Genomic DNA, 22,654 nt, shown 5'->3' on the forward strand with positions numbered 1-22,654 from the left:
AGACTTCTTGAAGGCTTCAACTTGCTGCAACGTTGCCGAAGGACCTGGAAAGTCAGGATGCATCAGGACCACAAATGGAATCATCTCTGATGGAGATTGGAACAAGACTGGATGGCAGATTGATGTCCTCACGCCCTCTTTGGAATTCGAGATTTACAGGAAAGGGCCATTTATTGTTTGGATTTATTATGTTTCTTCTTCAAATTACCCCAAAACTTCGGCCGAGATGAGGACCCGTCGCTGGAATTACTTTGGGAGTGGGAACGAGACCTTCCTTTTGACACTGACCAGTCACAATACGAAGTCTTCTTATGGTTGGCAACATATAGTTTGGCTCGGCCTTCCCGTAGAGCTTTTGGGTACATCTGGGTGCAGTTGCCCCAGGCTATGGAGTCGTGGTCTGACCCCAGGAACCACAAATAGGTCAGTCACAGACATTTGTTTGCAAAAGTCCCTGCAAGGGTTGAACCGTTGGCTTGCACAATTGATACATTTTGACAAAGTCTGGTCAAAGACCAAGGAAAAGCTCAATATCCACATCTGGAGGAGCAGAAAAAAAGAACTGATATCAGCTCAAATGGGTAGCCCATATATGCGGCTCTGCTGGAGTGAAACGATGTAGGCACAGAGACACACAATGCCACCAAACAGTGTGCAGGAGACATATTCTGAAAGCTTCTGAATCCAGTATGGCCACTGGGATTATTTACAAGGTGAGAAATCTGCGGTCAGAATTATCCTTCAGAAATGGTTCTTCCGCGTAGGAATAAAATCTTAGGCATTTTGTATTTGGTGGTCAATGAGCAGCCTTAAGTAAACGATTGAGAGCCTTGAGGGATTCCTCATGTGGCTCCTCTGGGGCTGGAGGTACCATTAAGCATTCTTATCTTCTATTCTCATACGAAAACTTTCTAGGCACGTACATTGATGACTATACCGCACTGGGCCTTGTATGAAGTTGAATGAATAGCAACTAAAGACAACCAAACAGTCTTTCCAACTGGGAGATACTGAGTAGGCATATATATTTCACAGAAATCCACAATACAGTCACCTGAGTGCATTTATCTGTTCTTCTTTTATTACAACCAATCAGCTGCAGTAATCCAGATATGTATACATATTTCAGAGTAGCTTTGGACCAAAATACAATAAAAAGTTTTACATCATTATATCCAAAGAGATAAATTAATACAATGTTGTGTTGCATTCTGTGTTGGTGTCACTTTTGCAGACTGGGAAAGGAATTTGCAGTTACATACACAATTGAGGAAAGAATAAGAGCACTAGCCACTTAAAATACAATGCACTTCACTTACAACATCAAAGAAAAAACCTTTCAAAATGGTACAAACGAGGCTGAAACCACAGTTGTGACAAAAACCGTGGCAAAAATAGGAGCGGATTTTGCGTTTTGGGCGGACTCAGCTAGTGGCTCAGAGTTTGTGAAGATGGCTTTAGCTCCCCTCGGGCAAGAGGTGATCAAGAGGCTTGGAAAGTGGAGGCATTCATGAGGACTATTGCAGCAAAGCAAGTGAGCTGGGTTAGCAGGTGAGTAACATTCACACTTGGTTACGAGCAGCCAGGAAAGCATTCCCTTCATCTGGGAATTCTGCCCCAGAGGCTTTGAAAAAGCGTGTGCACATACGTAGATCTATTGAGCAGAACCAGCAATGCATTTAGTAGCCATGCTCTTCTAAATGAAAGCCAAGCCATCTGCGATTGTCTTTACTGAGCATGTGGGGTACATCTTCAGAAAAAGAACACTGGAGCAGAGCACTGGAATTTAGCTGTTGTGCAGTTCTCCAGCTCTCATTAGTCGAAAGCTGTAACTATAATGGTCAGCAGATCACAAGTGACTGAAGTGTGGGGCAGGCTACACTTGTACCTCTATCTACATAGAGACGTAGCACCCGATATTGTAATAAAAAGTACAGTCTATGCTAAATCCATGCATGTTTACAATGGGTCTACCTGCGAATCTATGTTGCATTTAGTGATCAAAGAGTTTATGTAGCAGATTTCCTTGTGTGATCTTTTCCTGATAAAGCGATTTCCAAAGTCTTTGTAATAATGTTCGCAGGTGTGATAGATTCTTCTAATCTGTATCAAAACACAATTGCATCTTTTAGGTTATACAAGAAACCCTGAATGTCTCCTGTCCAGTTTTTCAATACCCTTTTATAGACAACTGATGTGACTTGTTCACTGCTATACACCAACTAATTCAAAATAAAGTTGACATGCAAAGCGTGTGATGGAAATTACATTTTCAAAGAAAAAGAAAGAAACCATGCTAGAAATCCACTGAAATCATCGCACTAAGGCCATGTGCCAACAGCCACGTAACAGTTTGCAAGAGTAAAAGTAAGGGAGGCAAGAAAAAAAATAAGACCGATTCGAAAAGATGAATTCCCCAAACTATCCGTGCGACTCAAAGCTAAACTACAGTTGTGGAATGGCGCTGAGAACAGAATGACTCAAATCAGACACGAATACATACACCTAAAGATAGGCAAGTTCACATAGGGCGCTAAGCATGCAGAGAGCATCTAGTGGAACACACCAGGTATTTAAGAACAGGGGGGAAGGACCCCTGCCTTTGGATGGCAGGGAAGGGTGAAGGATATCCGAAACAAAATACCCGCACCTACAATGAAATGCTGCCCTAAAGCTCTCCCAGGAATGCCTGCTTCCCCTGCGGATCTGGTGTTTTGTCATCTTCATCAGAGGTCGTGTTGGGCTGGAGTCTTCACTGCAGCTGGGCTGCCTTTTCTTGGACAAGCAATAATACATCAACGACCGGGATAATACCATGGGGTCCTCTCGCACCAGACAAACACCACACACTGTGGCACATTAGAGCCAACACTTTAACACCACTTTGTCACGACTGTAGCAGCAGATCACGTTAGTACCCACAAGACCCATCAAATGAAGCACTGCCCAGGCGCCCAAGCCTGGAGAGAAGAAATGAACACACAACAGAACCTTTATTTTACTTTATAAAATCTAGTAAAGGACACGACTAGTGTAAACTTCATTGGCATGGACATTTTTCTTAGACATAAAAAGAACCAGCTAAGCAACGATTAAAAGGAGCTGACACCAACACTCTGCTCTTCTGCACCATGTGTATTTCGAATACCAGGTCCTGGACAGAAGCTGCCCCCTGCGAAGCAAATATACACAAACCTACGTCCCCTGGGAAAGGGAGGTGTGGAGCAGCATTTGTCAGAGATCTTCCCCGGGATAGTGACTGGAGGATGGGAATGTATACTAGCTGTGGGCATCCTGCTACCACCACGCATTGAGGCAGACTCCCGTCTGGGATAACTCATTACACTGCATGCGAATGCCAATCCACGCGAGTGGGGGCAAAGCATAGCATGTTTTCTCCCAGCCGAGTGAAGGTGCGAAGATGTCTCTGCTGCAAGAGAAAGGGGCACAGATGGTTTAGGAGAAGCCTTCAAGTGAGGTATGGTACCCCCCCAACTTGCTTCAAGTCGTCTACAGGTTGAAGGGGTTCCCTCAACCTCAAACAAACTGTAACCAAGTGAGAATGTCCATTGTGTGCCAAACAAGCAAAAGATTTTACAGCAGAACATCTGTCAGACAACACCAGCATATTACAGACATGAGTAAACGAGGGTCTGGGCTATTGCACTAAACATGCACAAGTCCGAGTGCTTGTTAACGGTAGATGAGAGTTTCACTTTGTCCTCTGAAGGGGCGCCCACAGGCAAAGATCCTCCCACGTTCTGCGCCTCAGTCACCACCTCCTTCTGCCACTGGGGGGGTTCCCAACTATGGCAGCAATGGCTTTATCCTCAATCATAGCCACGGCGACTCCTGACAAGATAAAAAAAAAAGGAAGTGGGGTTAAGGCTGGCAATCTCTCTTAATGCTTCAAATAATGGGATGGGGCCAACAGATAGTGTAATACAAGCAACTATGATGCCAAATAAAATGGTATGTGCATCAGGAGGTGTCCTAAGCTGTGCAACATTGAGGCTTTGGGTCTAAAGCTTACACATTAAAGTCTTGCACTTCTAAAATCATTTAGAAAATAATCTCAAATGAATTTTGCATACAGATGTGATGAGACTTCAAGTGACATAACACATTACTCTTTACTTAAAGAACAAGTTACTTACCTCCCATAAAGCTGTTTTTAGTAGAGACTCTTATCTAGCCGCAGAGTCCCCATCTTCTGAATATTCGCCTGGTGTCAGACTGGATCCGGAAACTTTTCAGCAGTACCTCTCTGCGCCACTAGGTGGCTCAGCACTGTCGCCGCCCTGGAAATGGTGTGTGGGGCCTATATGGGTGCCACTCCTGTATGTGGATCTCAGTTGCTTTGAAGCCTGTCCGCGCCCCAAGACATAGAGCCTGGTATGACTAGTGTGCAGATTCCTAAACTTGGAACATTATTACGGACGGAATCCACTCATAGAACAGGGAAGATCAATAAAGAATCTGCGGCTAGACAGAGACTCTACCAGAAAGAGCGTTACCGAAGGTTAGTAACTTGTTCTTCTGAAACTTCTAGCCATAGATTTCACACCATTTGAATAGGTACCGTTCCGGAACCTATTTGGAGGTAGCTCTGTGAATGGACTCAAAGTAGGAAGTCTTACAGGATCAAGCAGGCAAAATGCCCTTTGCGGTAAACCTGACCATCCAGACAGTAGTGCTTTGTGGGCTTATGTAGGGACACTGACGTAGCTGCAGAGCAGATGTCTCGGACAGGGACTCCATGTGCTAACACAGAGGTAGGGTCTTTGGCCCTGGTAGAATGAGCACGTGCTCCTTCCAGAGTCTGCTTTTGAGCTAATGCGTAGCAGAAGTTAATGAAGAGCACAGTCCATTGGGAGATGGTTCTCTTCTGCACAGCCTTGCCTTTTTTTGCTCAAACAAACCCCACAAAGAGCTGATTGTCTATCCGGTGATCATTGGTATGATCTATATGCGAAGCTCAGTGCTTTCCTGGAGTCCAAACTATGGAGTCTATCCTACTTCTTGGAGGGGTGAGGCAGATTGTAGAAAACCAGCAAGGTGTTGTATTGATCGACGTGGAACAGTGTCACAACCTTAGGTGAGAAAGATGCCAGTGTCCGCAAAACTACATAGTCAGGGAAGAACATGGTATATGGTAGGTTAACACAGAGCTTAAAAGCTCACTCACACGCCGCTCCGATGTTACTGCAACAAGGAACACTGTCTTGAGGCTGAGGAGCCGCAATGAACAGCAGTAAAGCGACTCAAACGGAATTCACATCAGGAAAGTGAGAACCAAGCTAAAGTTTCTGTAGAAAGGTAGGATCCTTCTGCATGGTTACCCCCACTTTTTGCCTGGCACTATGCTGGTTTTTGACTAGCCTGATTGGGATCCTGCTAATCAGGACCCCAGTCTATCTGCTTTCTCCTTAAAGTGTTGAATTCAGTACTTAGGTACATCCCAGATTGGATACTGGGGTACCCTTATCAGTCCCTAGTATATGGTACTAAGGTATCCAGGGCATAGGTACCCCAGAGATATCCCATGGGCAGAAGCATGCATTATCCACCCATTGGAGACCATGCAAAAGGGAACTGCAGGCCTGCTATTGCAGCCGGTGTAAGTAGGTGCTTGATCCACTTAGTTAAGATATAGGTTTCCTATATCTAAGGGTCACTGCACTTAAAACCTATAAGTCACCCCTATAGCGGCCCTTCTACTGCTGTTTTTCCCGACCGTTAGTAGGTTGCCTGCTAACTCTTTCTTGCTAATTTGCACACTACCTCGCTCATGGCTCTATTTTGGCAGCTTTTGTACTAGGCTGCATTTTCAAAAAAACGCTAAGTTCTTTTAAATTGTATATTTGCACAACTGTATATTTTTAATGGTTCCCCCTTTTTAGGTCGAGCCTAGAGCAGCGCATGCGCTGTTGCTTGACTTTTAGTAAAGGGGTAAAAAAAAGTGCTACCAGATGGTGCCATGGCCGGCCTAGGGCTTGAGCGCATGTGTGCGGGTGCGCGCTTTGCATGCCTCTCTCCGCATCAACCACACAACGATGCATTGTCTTTGTAAATAAGCAAGATATAAATGTTAGGCACAAAAGAAGGTTCACTTTTGCACTTGCTATATGTACTTACACATGCGTGAGACTCCGTCCGAGTTGAGTACATTTGCATGTGTCTAACATCTGGAAGGAAGGATTTTCCTGAGTGTTTGAATTGGACATTTCTAAATGCCAGACGAGGCAATATATCAGAGTTGTTACAGTTTGGTGCTCAATAGGCACATATATAGCTTGGGAATTTCGAGCAAAAGAGTGGAAATCTCGAAGAGCTCTCCACGCTTGTAGCTGGCATGGTCTTGTGATTTGTGACTCACGCTGTGCACGGGGTTGAGCTCTATATAAGCGGTGTTTAATCCAGGATTGTCAGGCTGTCCGTATCCTTTGTACACTACAGGTCTGTTTGTGGTCATGGGGCATTTTTATTTATTGCTGGTCTGCATTATTATCAAATTCCCCTCTGTTCTCTCCCCCTCCCTCTGAATGACACGTTCCCTTTCCTCTTAAACATTCCCTAACTTCCTCTGTCCTTTCCTTATTCCTTTTGCCTCTCTTGCTTGCGCGCTTCCCCTTCATCTCTTCCAGCCCACACCCCCCAATATCTTCATACTTTTTCGCTATACCAATAACCTTTAAAAAAAACAAACACTAGATTTTTGGTACACGGACGTTATGTATCTCAACGAACCGTCACAACCCATGGACAAACCTGCCTTCTGCAGACTCTGAAAAACCCATGTCAAGCCCCATGCCTCCGCTATCCATAGCTCGGGACTCAGTGACATTTAATATACACAGCAGAATGTAATTGCTTTTTTAATAAGAGAATTACGTCACCAGTAACATCACTGTTCCCTGCACCAGTCAGTGACTTGGAATAGCCAGTACGCTTGTGAAGGTGCTTTCTCCATATTTAATGTGGTATTGTACGGCAGAGGCCAGTTTATTCGTTAAAATGCATGGTGATACGGTCTCCCTGCGTCCTGCTCCGCCAACAACTTAAGTCCTTGGTGTATTGCTGTTTCAACTTGGAGAGATATCATGCATGAAGGAAAAAAGCGGAATGCAGTGCGAAATTAAACACACCCAAATGCAGTGATTTGTTGCAGAAAAAAATTACATCCTTTAAAATGCAAGTCAGTTTAAACAAGAATTAGCATAGCCAATTGGTGCAACAACATCACGTGTTGCATGGCTAAACACTTATAAGGTCCGAAAGGCGAGACCTATTGGCTATGCCAATGCTTGTTAATCTTGTTTTTACTTATCTGACACCTCCCTGAGGCTTCTCCGGTCCGCCGCGCCTCTGCAGATTGTTGCGGAGGGAAGACCTCGGGGAACACCACTTCCGGGATCCTACTTCCGTCCAGGTTAGCGGTCCAGTCTCCAGACGTGCCTATTTAGAGGCAAGCTGAACAGGACGCGCAGCGGTCTCCTACTGCTGTTTTTCACGACCATTAGTAGGTTGCCTGCTAACTCTTTCTTGCTAATTTGCACACTACCTTACTCATGGCTCTATTTTGGCTGCTTTTACACTAGGCTGCACTTTCAAAAAAAGCTAAGTTCTTTTAAATTGTATATTTGCACAACTGTATATTTTTAATGGTTCCCCCTTTTCAATCTTGTTTTTACTTATCTGAAACACCTCCCTGAGGCTTCCCCGGTCCGCCGCGGCTCTGCCGATTGTTGCGGAGGGAAGACCTCGGGGACACCACTTCTGGGCTCCTACTTCTGCCTGGGTTAGCCGTCCAGTCTCCAGACGTGCCCATTTAGAGGCACACTAGACCGGACGCGAGCGGACGTGCGCAGTGGGCTCGCTGCCGGCGCGCCGAAGGCAAGCCCAACTGCGCCCATCCGCGCCAAGACCGGGCCTAGGGCCAGAACCCCTGGCTCAGGGACCATAGAAATGACAAGATTGTGTTATACAGGAGAAAGCCTAAGAGCACTATGTCCACCCAGACAGCACTCATGCAATTTATTCAAGAGGGAAGATTTAATCAAATCTGATTATGCACAATGTTTGGGGTGCAACAAAGTTACAAAAAACATTAAACCATACAATATATTTACCTACTGATGCCAGTTATCCACATTCCAGGTTCAGTGACCTGCATTTAGCACTCATTATTGCTAGGTCCCTTGTAAAGCATAGCTATGAAATAGCCAACCTCATTACTGACAATGAAATTGATGTATTGTTTATAACCGAAACTTGGGGCAATGACACTTTGGAACCTGATTTTAACATTGCTGTCCCTCATGGCTATAAAGTGTTTAGACACGACAGGCAATTGGGCAGAGGTGGTGGGCTTGCGCTAATTCACAGAATTGAATTTAGCGCCTACTGTTCAGTGGTCCGCTCCTCTGATTGCGAGGCCGTTCATTATAACATTTCTATCCAGGGACAAGACACCTTTAACAGTCTTTTAATTTATCGTCCACCTGGTCCTAGAATCAACTTTTTGGCAAACTTAAGCCCACTTTTAGCATTAAGTCTCCAACACAAATGTTTTACGTTTCTGGGTGACTGGAATTTTTACCTAGAAATGTTGGAGGACAAAGACACAAAGGAGCTCTTAGAAATGATGTCTGAGGTGGGTCTTAATCAGCTTATCCAAGAACATGCACATCTAGCAGGTCAAACTCTAGATGGCCTTTTCTCCAATAATCCTGTTCTATATAATATATCTACTCTTCCGCTAACATGGTCTGCCCATCATACTATTCTTTTTAGATGTAAGCCTCTTCTATGCGATCACAGGAGTAGGGCTCACACCAGTAACACGGGCAGATCTTGGCACAGCATTGATCCACTATCATTGGTAGACCACTTAGCCCAAACTCAGTCGGATTTGGAGTTAAACGCAGAATCTTCAGCCATAAAATATACTTCATGGCTAGATTCCAATTGCCGTAAACTTGCCCCAATTGTGACCACTAATAAAAATAGGAAAACGCCTTCAGCTCTATGGTTTTCTGAAGCCTTAAGATTGGATAAACAGGCTTGCAGAAGACAAAAAGAGAATGGAGACAACATTATGAAGCACCAGAAAAAGAAAAATACAAAGCTTTGCTCTTAGACTTAAAAAAAAGTAAACTTTGAAAAGAGCCAATATTATACATCTCTAATTGAAAAAGCAGGTCACTCAAGAAAGGAACTCTTTCAAACTGTTAAACATCTGACTTCAAGCATGAAAGAGGACTCAGCCAGCCATAGCCAAGAATTCTGTGATACACTTGCCCACACCTTTAAATCAAAGGTAGATCAAATGTTTAATCAATTTGCTTCTTCCAAATCATTTGAGAAGATAGGGCAAGAAGACACAGCCAAAACACCCTTTCTTAACTTCACCCCTACCTCAGTAACTCAAATAGTCAAATCTATTTCTACGGCCAAATCAGGATCACCGGAAAACCCCTGCCCCCTAGAATTATAAAAAGCATCAGTCATTTTATAGGACCTTATCTGTCCAAGTTGTTTAACCAAATGTTGGTACAAGGATCTTTTCCTTCTGTTTGGAAACAGACCTGCATCCTTCCTCTTTTGAAAAAAACTAATTTGAATGCAATTGACCCAACCGACTATCGACCCATTGCAAGAATCCCTTTACCTGCAAACATAATAGAGAAAATCAAATACAGAACTCTCTGCTTTTATTGCCGACACCGAGGTTCTGGACCATAGCCAATTTGGTTTTAGAACCAATCACAGTACGGAAACGCCTTTGATAAAAACCACAGAAGAAATTCGATCTTCTTTGGATGGCGGTGGGATCAGCAGTTCTTATACTTCTGGACCTATCTGCTGCATTTGATACTGTAGATAACAATCTTCTGGTGCAGCGTTTAAAACCAATAGGAATTGGAGGAGTCGCTCTCTCCCTTTTGACCTCTTTTTTGTCAGATAGAACTCAATCTGTTCACCTGGGCAATTTTAAATCAACACCTTTTACAATGCCATGTGGGATCCCGCAGGCTTCTTCGTTGAGCCCCACACTTTTTAATATCTATGTGGCAGAATTGGCCCTCTAATCAGAAGTTTCAATCGGATTCCCACCTCCTAAGCCGATGATACCCAATTTGTTATCTTGACAGTGGACAAGGACATCAATCATTCCACTAAGCTCCACGATTGTATGATCCAATTAAGTACCTGGATGAGTGATCACTGCCTGAAATTAAATTCAACCAAGACGGAAGTGATCATGTTTGGGAATCTTTTTCCAGCCTGGTCCCCTGAGTGGTGGCCGGATAATCTCGGCCCCCCTCCCATACCAGTGACCAAAGCCAAAAATGTGGGAGTTATCATAGATGATAAGTTGAGCTTAAAATATCACAGTATCCAAAGTGGGGACTTCGGCACATTTTATGATAAAAATCATAAGGAAAATATGTCCTTTTATTCTTATAAAATCTAGAAAGACGGTGGTAACCTCGCTAGTTCTACCCAAAGTAGATTATTGCAATGGCCTATATATTAACATCCAATCTACTCTTCTAAATAAATTGCAAACAGTACAAAATGCTGCTGCAAGACTCGTACTGGATATACCTAAATATCAGTCTGTTAGAACAGGGATTCAGGACCTTCACTGGGTGCCAGTTTCCCAAAGGGTAACATTTAAAGCTTTGTGTATAGCTCACAAAGCCCTCCATAAAGAAGGCCCAACATTTTTATGGGATCTTTTCAAATGGTATATCTCAAACAGACCCCCGAGATCTGCAAACACCCATCTGATGCCTACGGTCAGAATAAGAAAGGTGAGCTGGGGAGGAAGGAGCTTCAGCTACAATACTTCAAAGGAGTGGAACTCTCTCCCACGACACTTGAGGGAAATTCCAACGCTCCTTGAGTTTAGAAAGCAACTGAAGACATGACTTTTTTTTAGATTTATTGGTCTGAAACACAGTATGGAGCACCGGAAGCGCCAAGACACCCATGTATATACGCGCCCTATACAAATTTACAATAACATAACATAGCAGGCCTTTGCAATCCGGAAGGCAGGGTGCTTGGTTCTAAGTGAGACATGCCGCTGTATGAGCAGGACACCCCTGCAGCCTACGGAGTCCATTCTCCCGGGTTGTCAGTGAAGCAGCCTTATACTATATAGAGGGGCACCGCATAATTACGCAATGACCATCTGGACGAGCCCTCCGTTAGGCTCTCAGTGTTCCCGGTGCCAATCTTCTACATCTGGAGAGCACAAAAAGGTTGCTGCCAGCCAGAGACACATTTCTGCCCTCCTGCTGCTGAGCCAAGCATGAGCAGAGGAAGGTGGAACAATAGGCATCCTGTCACAGGGAGGTGTGACCACCTCCCAGACAGGGTTTAGTGTATTGGGACAGGGAGGGTGCGCTTGTCAGTGCCAGAAAGTCTGCATGAGGGGCACACTTGGTGTCCCCGTCTATAGTCCAGTTCAAACCAGTTCTGGGAGCAGATGGCTCTGGCTCTGACACGAAACAGGACAAAGGACATGGAAGTAACCTCCCCCCTGTCCAGACCATCCCCTGGGAGAGTCCCAACCCTTTACTTAAGGGTTTACCTGGGTGTAGGTCCCTAGATTTGTCGTGGGATAAGATTCAGATCAGACAACAGTTCTATTTCTACCGTCTGGGCAGTCTGGACTTCGCTGGACTTTGTTTGGGCATGACTTCATCTTCCTTCCAGTCTGCTGCACCATCTGTGCCTGTGCATCATACAGGAACCTTCCCAAGGCTGTGAAGCATCAAAGACAGTGAAGGAGTCACTTCCCCTGCATTCACAGGCACCGCAACTAAGTCGACCGGTCTGCTGATCCTGAGCTCCTCCGGACTCCGTAAGGTTCTGCAACACAGGTGGTGGGTTTCCACAACTCCAGATGCCTGCCCTGCACTCACCAAGTTTGAGGCCAGTATATCTTGTGGGGATGCAATAACCTGACCCCTGTGTACTGTGTCCAACTTGCAGATTCAAAGGCTTGTTGGCTTCCTTCCAAGAAGGTCTTCGGGCTCCAAGTAGCCCCAACCTCAAGCATCTCCGGTGACTAGAATCATCAGCCACACCGTATCGTGTGCATCGTTGCCTGCATCTTTTGGTGAGCTGCTTGAGGTCTTCTCGCAACTCCAGTGCCTCCGGCCTCTGGGTCCATTTAAGTGTCACACATCTTTCTTTTGGGCTCCCCTGATTGCTCAGGGCATACCCCGAGTCCCCTGCTTTTGGTGAGTCCTCTGGACCTTGCTGGTATCGACATTGCTCCTTCTTTGATTCCTGCGTTGGTTGCATTTGCCAAGGCTTGTTGGTGCTCCCACCGAACAATGACCCCTCAGCACTCGACATCCTTCGTGGGACAGCTCATGCACAACTCCTGGTCCTCCAAAGCATCGCTTGGTCCTCAAAGCTGCAGAGTCAAGGTCCTCGCCATCCATCCTGCAACACCCGATATGGGAGGGCATTCGTCTTCCAAGTCTCCTAGTCAGCCCTGAGTGACAGACTCTGTCCCCTCTGCTTGCAGGTACCTCTCATCAAGAATCCATCCTTGGATTCCATCGGACACTTCTTCCTTACTCAACAGTGGCACTTTCCTGAAGCCCCCCATTGGGTTTGACTGCGGTTTCCGACACCACTTCACATGTATGAACCTGGCTTCCCTGGTGTAGGTAACGGGGGTACTAGGGGATCCACAGGTGGGGTGGCTCTCCAACCTTCTGTCTTCCAAAGGGTTTCTTCAGGGTACACTGGGAAGGGTCCTTAATCTTTCAAAATCCAAACGCGACTCGCACATAGACTTGTATGGAGCACGGGATTGTGTTCACACACTGCACACGCTCTCCATGGGGTCCCTATCTACTTACCTTGGGTAGTTCTGTCGGTCGCTAGCAACTCTGCGTCCCCTCGACATCGCCCTGACTCGAGTCGTGGTTCTAATACCACTTCCTTAATATATGGTTTGGTCCCCCTCTGGAGCTCTCTGTGTATATCGTGCTATTTACTGTATTTCTTGCTAAAGTATTGTGTGCCTTGTGTTTATCTCTGTGTTGGAGATACTTGAACGTATTAGAGAGTATTATATAATAAATGCATATTTTTATAAATACTTACAGTGGTTTTCTTCACTTGATCTATACTATAATACTGCATTCTAGTAAAACAAGGTGCTTTACACTTCTTCTGGACTAAGCCTGAAGGCTACGCTATACAGCTACCATTCAGAGAGCTTTCTAAGGTTGTCTAAGACCTCTTAAATCACCATAAGGGTTGTCTGGACTGGTGCATGGTGCCCACTTACATAGTAGACATCATATACCAGGTCAGCTTCTCACAGCCTCAATGTGGCATGACAAAGGGAGAGGGAGAGAAACTTTGGCCCCCAGGCTCCCCCGTGCCTATTACGAAGGTAGGCTATGCTAAGAATCTGGGGGTATGGTTTGAGGAGAATCTGACCTTTTCAATCCAGGTCAAGAAGCTGGCTGGGACCTGTTTCGGCATCCTGAAAACATTGAGGAAGTTTCTTCCTCTTCTCCAAGTCTGCTAAGGAAACTGTTGTTCACGCTCCGGTCCTCTCCAGCTTGGATTATGCTAATGCATTGTACGCTGGCATCACAAGCTATCTTTTGAATAAACTTCGGATAGTGAAAAACTCGGCTGCCAGGCTCCTGCTGGGCCTTTCCAGCAGGAGCAGTGTACGCTCTCATCTGCGTTCTTTGCATTGGCTTCCGGTGGAGGCTCGATTAAAAGAATTTTTTTTTACTATCGCCCACAGTGCTCTCTACGGCCGGGGACCTACCTATCTATAGAGGACGTTTTTCTTTTATGTCCCGGGGAGATAGTTGCGCTCCTCCTCACAACTGCTTGCGCAGACCCCCCGGTTCAATCGTCAAAGGCTTGGCGGGAGCTCCATTGTTCGGAAAGCTGCTCTGGAATGGAACACCCTCCCGCTGGCCCTACGTAGCATTCAAGATCTTGTGACTTTTAAGAAAAAGCTCAAAACCTTTCTCTTTTAGTTACTCTTTTAGTTGACTTTCGACCTCTTCTCAGGCTCGGCCGGGACACTCCTCGGAGTAGCTGTGTGCGCTACAAATTTAATAATAATAATAATAATAAATGATGCAACTGTTTCAAAAATCATGTAACAACTGGAGACTTAAATAAAGAGAGCTGATCGGGCTACTGCAAAAAGACAACTGTGCCCAGAGCAGGGCTTTTCCAGGATAGCAATTAAATAAACAAAATATCAGCTAACATGGCCTAGAGGAGGGTGCGGTTTCTGGCATGTGACGCACCAAACCACCAAATTTATCCCAATGACAAGCATATACAGTTTGTGTCAAGGGACTCCTGGCTGTCAAGACGATATCAGGCATTTCTGGAGGAAGGTTGAAGGTGTTCAGATGTCCCCGCTCAAACTCCGAGTATGAAGGTGGAGATTGGGAAGGCCCAGGTACAAAATCTTGTCCTGCTGCTGTGACAGAATATCCTCCAGGAGAGGCAGCCTGATGAGAGAACAGATGTTTGAGCCCGGGAGTTTTGGATACTATACTCTCCATGCCTAATTTGGAACCACTAAGATAACTTCGCCTTGGTCAGTCCTGATCTTTATGAGAACTTGGGGCAGGAGTGGCATCACCGGAAAAGCATACTGGAGTCCCGAATTCAACCTGTGGTGGAACTCTTATTCGAGTGAGAGACTCCTTGGAAATTCCAACGTGCAAAATGGCTGACATAGAGCTTTCTCAGAGAGGGCAAACAGTTTGAGCCAAGGTTCTCCTCATTTGCGGAAAAAGAGACCTGTGCCAACTCTGTGTGTAACTGCAACTCATGATCAGCTAGGCACAGCTGAGCTTTTCTGCCCTGGCATTCAATGATCTTCTCAGGTGGTTCACTACCAGGAAAACTGGTTGGTGGTCCAGCTACTTTCAGAGTTGCAAGTCTTCCTGGCACAGGGTTCGTGACCCCACTCTGTTTGTTGCAATACCACATGGTGGTGGTCCATGAGCACCTGTAGCAGTCTCCTTTTAAGTGACAGAAGGAAGGCTTTTAGCCTCAAGCGGATCGCCCTCAATTCCAAAAGTTGATATGAAGTTGGGGCTCTGCCAGAGCAGTGATGCGTCAGTCACAACTGGCAGCTTTTGGTGGAGGAAGGAGAGTGGTCTGACACTAAACCAATCATCATCCAGTAACCCCCAATGTAGGTCTTTTGAAGTCTCCTACAAAATATGGATGTGGTTAGAGAGGTCCTCTTGATGTTGGGCCCACAGACATCCTGGCAAGCTCGACCAGCAGGATTCAGAAGGTAATCGGTACCAGCAGCCTCAAAATCGATATCACTGAAATCAAGGACTGAGGCTGATAGGTCGGGATCATAGTCTAAAAGTTCTGCACTCTTTTACGGGGGAAAGGCATAAAAACACAGCCTGTCCAGAATGGCTTAGATGAAGATGTACACCTGAGAAGGAGTCAGGTATGACTTCGTAGATAGTAAATGCCAAAGATGACAGGTGGCTTGCCATAATCTGGAGGTGGCCGACGACTGTTTTCAGCGAGCCCGCCTTCAACAGCCAGTAGTCAAGGTAGGGGAAGGCTGGCAAAAATGCGGGCAAACACAATGGTCGGCACCTTAGCTGTGGTGGAATGAGCATGCACATCCTCAGGGGGTTGTTTCTTGGCCAGTACATAGCACATCTTGATGCAGAGCACTATCCACCTTGAGATGGTCCATTTCTGCACAGCTCCTACGTACCTCAATAACGGCTGATCATCCAACCAGAATTCTTTTGTGTGATCAATGCAGAATGAGGTTTAGATCCCACTGTGGAATGATGAATAGAGTAGAGGAAACATGTCCTGCAAGCCTTTAAGAAACCTAGCCACCACGGGTGACTTGAATAAAGAAAGGCTGTCCGGAAACTGCCAAAATGTTGAAATGACGGATAGATAACCTTTAACTGTGCCCAGAGCAGAGACCTGCTGGCCCAACAATAGACCAAACAGAAGAACCTTAGAGAAAGGTGCAGAGAAAGGTGCAGAAATAGGGTTGATATTTTTAGAATTACACCAGGTCACACGCTTTTCCTAATAGCAGTCGTATATCAACTTGGTGGAGAAAAAGCCTAGCTGCCAGAATAATATCATGGACTTCGGAAGGAAGTACGAAAGCAGTCAACTGTCGCTGCTCAATCTCCACGCATGAAGGTGATAGGTGCACAGGTTCAGGTGCAAAACTCTCCCCTGTTACTGCAACAGAAGATCCTCTCGAAGAAGCAGCCTGATCGGTGAACTGATGATAATGCTCAACAGCTCAGGATACCAGACTATCTGTGCCAAATCTGGAGCCGCAAGAAAGAATTGGGCCCGGTCGTTCTGGATCTTTTTGAGTACTCAGGGTAGGAGTGGTATAGGCGAAAAAGCACACAGAAGGCCAGAGCTCCACAAGATGAAAAGTGACTCTCAGCGAAAGTCACCTTGGAAACTCCAGTGCGCAAAACTGCAGACATTTCATATTCTCGGTGGTGGGGAACATATCTAACCAAGGCTCTCTCCTCTGCTAAAAGAGGTCTTGCACCAGCTACAGGTGAAGACACTATTTGTTATCCACTCAACTGGGTTCGTACGCCATGGCATTCAGTCAGCCTGCCAGGTGTAGAACAACCAGGGAAATGCTCTGGGGTTCCAGCCATGCCCAGAGACACAGAGCCTTGTCCTGTCTGTTACACAACTACATGGCGGTGGTGTTGTCCGTGAACACCTGCAGTAGACTTCCCTTGATTGAAGGAAGAAAGCCTTTCAATGTAAAATTAATTTGCTGAGGCTCCAGCAGGTTGATGTAGAGCACGGTCTCTGCTGGAGCCAAGTGTCCTCTGATCTCCACCTCTCCCAGATGGCCCCCAAATCCCAGAAGTGACGCATCTGTCACCACCGTCAGCTGTGGTTAGGGAAGGGAGATGAGTCTGCCACTGACCCAATCCCTGTTCATCAGCCATCAGTGCAGTTCCCTCTAAGATCTGGACCATGTTGGCTAGATTCCCCTGATGCTGCGCCCACTGGGCCTTCAGGTCCCACGGCGGAGAGTGCATATGCCAACAGACATGAGTTACAAGCAGGATGCAGGAGGCAATAAGGTCAAACAACCTCAAGGTCATTCTCACAGAAAATCCGGGGAGATAGAGGCTGAAAAATCGGTATCCTAGTCTGAATATCCTGGGCTTGCTGATCAGGCGGTTAGGCTCGAAACTGCACTGTGTCCAGAAAAGCTCTGATGAATGGAATTTATGAGAGAGTCACGTGTGACTTTGCCATATTGATAATTGATAGTGAACCACAGCGAGTGCATAAGGTTCGCCTTAGTCTGGAGGTGGGAAACGACTGCCTGGTCCGAGCCTGCCTTCAGCAGCCAGTCATCCAGGTAGGGAAAGACTGGAACCCCTGACCCCTGCAGATGAGCTGCAACGACCTTCACCACTTGAGGGGCGCTGGTAAGGCCGAAGAGAAGCATGGCAAACTAAAAGTGCTCTTGCCTCACCATGGGCTGCAGGTAACACCTGTGTGCAGGCAGGACGGGGATGTGAAAATATGCATCCTGCAAGTCCAACGCTATAATCCAGTCTCCCAGGTCCAGGGCAGACAGAACTTGCGCAAGCATTTTTAATTTCTCCTTTTTCAGGAAGAGATTGAGAAGGCACAGGGCTAGGATAAGACAATGGCCTCTGTCCTTCGTGAACACCAGAAAGTAGTGGGAATAGCAACCACAGCCTACTTCTGATGCCGGCACCCTCTCTTAGGTTCCTTTTGCCAAGAGAGCTAGCACTTGCTGACAAAAGCAAGGAGAGGCAGCCTCTGTCAACTGGTCGTAAGTGGGCAGCATGGGTGGAGGGGTATTCACAGAGGGGAGGGAGTATTTGAATTTGAATTTAAAAACATTTGTATAGCGCACTTCTACCACGCGGTTTCTTGGCGCTTTTAGATTGCGAGGAGACAAACAGGAGCGGAGGGAATCTAGACATTATAGGCTCGGGAGAAGAGCAGAGTTTTAAGACCTTTCCGGAAGTCAATGTAAGAGGGTGTCATACGGAGTTCCGTCGGGAGGGAGTTCCAGAACGCAGGAGCGAGAACTGCAAATTTTGTTCCGCCCGCCTTTTTCTTTCTGAAACGGGGGGTAATTAACAGGGCCTGATGGGTGGATCGAAGCTCTCTACCCGGCGTGTAGGGCTTGATGGCGGAGCAGATGAACTCCGGGGCGGTGCCCATTTTGGCCTGAAAGGTGGTACAGCCAAGCTTGAACAAGGCTCGCTCTTTCACCGGCAGCCAGTGCAGGGCCTGCAGTAAAGGAGTAGCTCGGTGGACTTTGGGCAGGCCGTGAATCAGGCGGGCGGCCTGGTTCTGCACTAGCTGCAGACGGTGAAGGGCGTAGGCTGGGGCGCCATTGTAAATGATGTTGCCATAGTCAAGGCGCGAGAGCACCATAGCCATCACTATGATCTTTAGGGCAGGTAGAGAGAAGAAGCGAGAGATCTTCCTGATGGTTCTGAGGGAAAAAAAGCAGGAGGAAACAACCGAATTGACCTGTGAGTGAACGGAAAGTGAAGAGTTCAGGAAAATACCAAGGGTTTTGACCTTGGGGACAGGGAGCGGGGGGACACCAAGTGAAGAAGGCCAGTGGGAAGGGGACCAGGGACTGCAACCACCTCCGGTCAAGACTAACTCCGTCTTGTCCGGATTGAGTTTGAGGTGGTTGCAGTTCATCCAATCAACATGACGGATTGGACGTTCAGGGAAGATGAGGAAGAGTGGGAAAGGTTAAAAATTAGCTGGAGGTCATCGGCGTAATTGAACACCGTGACCTCGAGCTGCTGTAACATAAAAATAAGAGGGTAGATGTATAAATTAAACAAAAGAGGGGAAAGTGAGGAACCTTGGGGGACTCCACATACAACCTTACTAGAGGCAGCGGTGAAACCAGCTAGGTGGACCGCCTGAGCCCTATCGCTCAGGAAGGACTCAAGCCAGGCGAAGGCCAGGCCCTCTATGCCCGCCGCCCTGAAACGGGTGAGGAGGATGGAGTGGTCCACCGTGTCAAAAGCGGCGGACAGGTCTAAGAGGATGAGGGCCTGCGGGAGGTTGGTATCAATGCCCTCGCGTAGGCTGTCCATCACTGAGGTCACCACCTTCTCCGTAGAGTGGAGGGGGCGAAAGCCCGCCTGCCGGGAGGAGAGGCAGTGGTTAGTTTCCACGTAGCCACTTTGGACTATTTGCAAAACCCAAAGGTCCAATGTTACTAATCACAAATGGTAAAGGTGATGGCGTATCCTGCCTCCCACTGGATACCCATGATGAGCGGAGGGGAAACTAAAGGCGTTTGGAGGATGTGCGGAGGAGGGGGTGGCGGGGTGACTGGTTCTCAGCCAGGCCTGGCACCCCAAGGCCACAGACAATGAAATCTCTCTACCAAGCGAGTAGGTCGTATCCAGTCCATATCGTATGGTGATGTTTGTTGCGTCTCTTCCATCAGCAATAGCTTGGAGAGCATGGTTCGGGCCTCCTCCAAGACTATAGGCAGCACGTGTGCAACCAAATCCCAGATCACTTGGGAATTCATCCCAGAAGGCTGGCGGAAGAGAACATTCTCTTGCCAAAGGTTCCAGCCTCTTGAATTCCCTATGCAGTGCATTGGTAAGGAATGCACTGCAGTTGACCCTAGTGGTGGAGGGCTGGACAACTAAGCTCTCAGGGGTAGGGTGCTGGGTACGGAAAATGGGGTACCCAGGAGTGGTGTGAATCAGGAGCCTCTATGCAGGGCTTGGACCTAGCCCAAAGTCGGACATCAGTATGGGCTTAATTAAAGGGGAGTAAAGGATCGAATGGGGTGACTCCCAGTTAAAGAACCTCTGTCAAGATGTTAGTCTTGAATGCCACTGAGGGTAGCTGATGGTCCAAGAGCTCAAGCGCCCTATGCTCCACCATACCGAAAGAGGCTCCCTCCTCTGTGGCCATGGTAGGAGTAGAGACCAAGCCAGTGTAGCATTGTAATCACTGCTTGTGATCATTTCACAGTTTTTAATTGCAGCCATGCACAAGCTCCGTGCTCATTACAATCTTTCACAAATGGATTTCTATCCAAAACTGGATAAAAGCAGACTATCAAGCAGGTAATGTGTGGGCCATTGAGATCCTTTTCTGGGTGTTAAGAGTGAGGAATTAGTCTAAACTCGGAGCTTGAACAAAAGAGTGGCATCTCTGGGATTCCATGAAGGAGAGGGGAGTGAAGTCCACATCTTAACACATTACCTTAATACACAAAAGACATTAACAAATCACATTCCCTGTGATATTCCAAGTCATCTGGAACCAGGGTTTTGCTGCTGGGAGAATCTAAATCCAGTATGGAGGGTGAGCTGCTTTTAGTTGTAGGCTCTTTAAAGCTAGTAGTTTCTTTTAAATCCACTTATCATCTAACAGGATGGTTAGTATACCTTAGGCTACTCAACCCCCACATTGGATTTTCACTCTGTCAGCAGAAGACCCATTGTGCTCAACGGCTGCAGTTAATTTCCAATTTTGGGATTATAACAAGGAATGAACGTGCTAGTTGAAATAATAAACTACAATTTATATGGCTTGAAAAAGACCAGCGGACAAACATGTTGGCTAGTAAGTACATTTAAGATGATTTCAGACTGGAAATTAAAGTAAAAGAACTATAAGAAAAAAAGAAGCATTTTATTTTGAATCTCCTGTACACAATTTTATTTTGAGGACCGAAAACCTTTACGTAATTTTGAAATGTAATTGAATAACGACCAACCGTGGACAAAGGCTATGTGATGTCACTTCTTGTGGTGTCATCGAGGTGAACTGCAGTAAGATGTCATTTCCCTTGTTGCTACTCGAAGTCTAACAGCACGGGAGACCACTTCAATTGCAGGTATAACTTTGGTGAAATAATCCCAGTGAAAGCAAGTGCAAAAGGGTACAAAGGGGAAAGAGTGCCCAGCGCCCTCACAACACACTTGTTGTCATATTATGAGTATTTGTATGGCACACATCCTTGAAATCCTGGCATCTAAAGAAGGATGGATCCGCCCTGAATGGAGGCTATTGGAAAATCCAGCTTAGCTACCCTCTCTGGTGTATCACACAGTATACAATAAGTCATTCTGGAGGCACCAAACACATTTAAGTAAAAGTCCATTTACTTCATTTACTTGAGTAGAATTTAAGTAGGTGTGTTTAATACTTTGTACAAAATACATGTCATGTAGTACAAAAGGATGGACTGTTTTTTTATACATGATAAATTATACATCACACACATAATTAAACGTCCGATATAATCTATGGACTAATGGTTTGGTGCCTCCATAAAGACATTTTTTAGAAGCACAAGAGGGCGGCCAAGTCAAGTCAAGCCAAGTCAATAGATTTATATAGCGCGCTACATACCAAGAGGGTCTCAAGGCGCTTGAAGAAGAGTGGGGGATTACTTGTCGAATATCCACGTTTTAAGCTGCTTTCTGAATGCTAGGTGGTTCTGAGTAAGGCGGAGGTGAGTGGGAAGTGAGTTCCAGGTTTTAGCCGCCAGGTAGGAGAAGGATCTACCTCCCATGGTGGTTTTATTGATGCGAGGTACAGTGGCGAGGGCTTGGTTGGAGGATCGTAGTTGGCGGGAGGGGGTGTAGAAGGGCAGTCGTGTGTTGAGGCATTCGGGTCCGATTTCGTAGAGTGCTTTGTGTGCGTGGGTTAGGAGGCGGAAAGTAATCCTCTTATTGACGGGGAGCCAGTGGAGGTTTTTCAGGTGACCAGAGATGTGTTCTTTACGCCGGATGTCTAATATGAGCCTGGCTGAGGCGTACTGGATGCGTTGGAGTTTTTTCTGGAGTTTTGCGGTGGTACCGGCGTAGAGGGTGTTTCCGTAGTCCAGGCGGCTCGTGACCAGTGCGTGGGTGACCGTTTTTCTAGTTTCGGTGGGGATCCAGCGAAATGTTTTTTTGAGCATGCGAAGAATGTTGAAGCAAGATGAAGAAACGACGTTGACGTGTCTGTTCATCGAGAGTGAGGAATCCAGGATGACGCCCAGGTTCCGTGCGTGGTCCGTCGGGATGGGTGCTTTTCCAAGGGCCTCTGGCCACCAAGAGTCATCCCAGGCGGAGGGGGAGGTGCCTAGGATGAGGACTTCTGTTTTGTCTGAGTTCAGTTTCAGACGGCTGTGCTTCATCCATTCGGCTACTTCTTTCATTCCTTCATGCAGGTTGGTTTTGGCAGTGTTAGGGTCTCTGGTGAGTGATAGGATCAGTTGAGTGTCATCGGCGTAGGAGATGATGTTGAGGTTGTGTTGGCGTGCGATGACCGCGAGGGGGCTCATGTATACGTTGAAGAGGGTGGGGCTGAGTGAAGATCCTTGTGGTACGCCGCAGATGACTTCAGTGGCCTCTGACTTGAATGGTGGAAGGCGGACTCTCTGGGTTCTTCCGGTGAGGAACGAGGTGATCCATTCCAGTGCTTTTCCTTGGATTCCGACGTTCCTGAGGCACTGTAAAAGAGTGCTATGACAGACTGTGTCGAAGGCTGCGGAGAGGTCGAGGAGGACGACTGTGTCTCCATTGTCCAGTAGGGTTCGAAT

General features: G+C 46.6%; 1 protein-coding gene across 1 annotated transcript in view; it reads right to left on the reverse strand.

The window, feature by feature from the left end:
• Nucleotides 1-1,059: 1,059 nt before the first annotated feature.
• NSF (N-ethylmaleimide sensitive factor, vesicle fusing ATPase) overlaps nt 1,060-22,654 on the reverse strand; it is a 696,320-nt gene continuing 674,725 nt past the window's right edge. Inside the window, exon 21 of the mRNA XM_086923839.1 lies at nt 1,060-3,852. Within this exon, the coding sequence (XP_086779965.1) occupies nt 3,831-3,852 (22 nt within the window). The 3' untranslated portion in view covers nt 1,060-3,830. The remainder of the gene's footprint in view (nt 3,853-22,654) is intronic.

Source organism: Lissotriton vulgaris, chromosome 5 (assembly GCF_964263255.1).
Source record: "Lissotriton vulgaris chromosome 5, aLisVul1.2, whole genome shotgun sequence".
NCBI lineage: Eukaryota > Metazoa > Chordata > Amphibia > Caudata > Salamandridae > Lissotriton > Lissotriton vulgaris.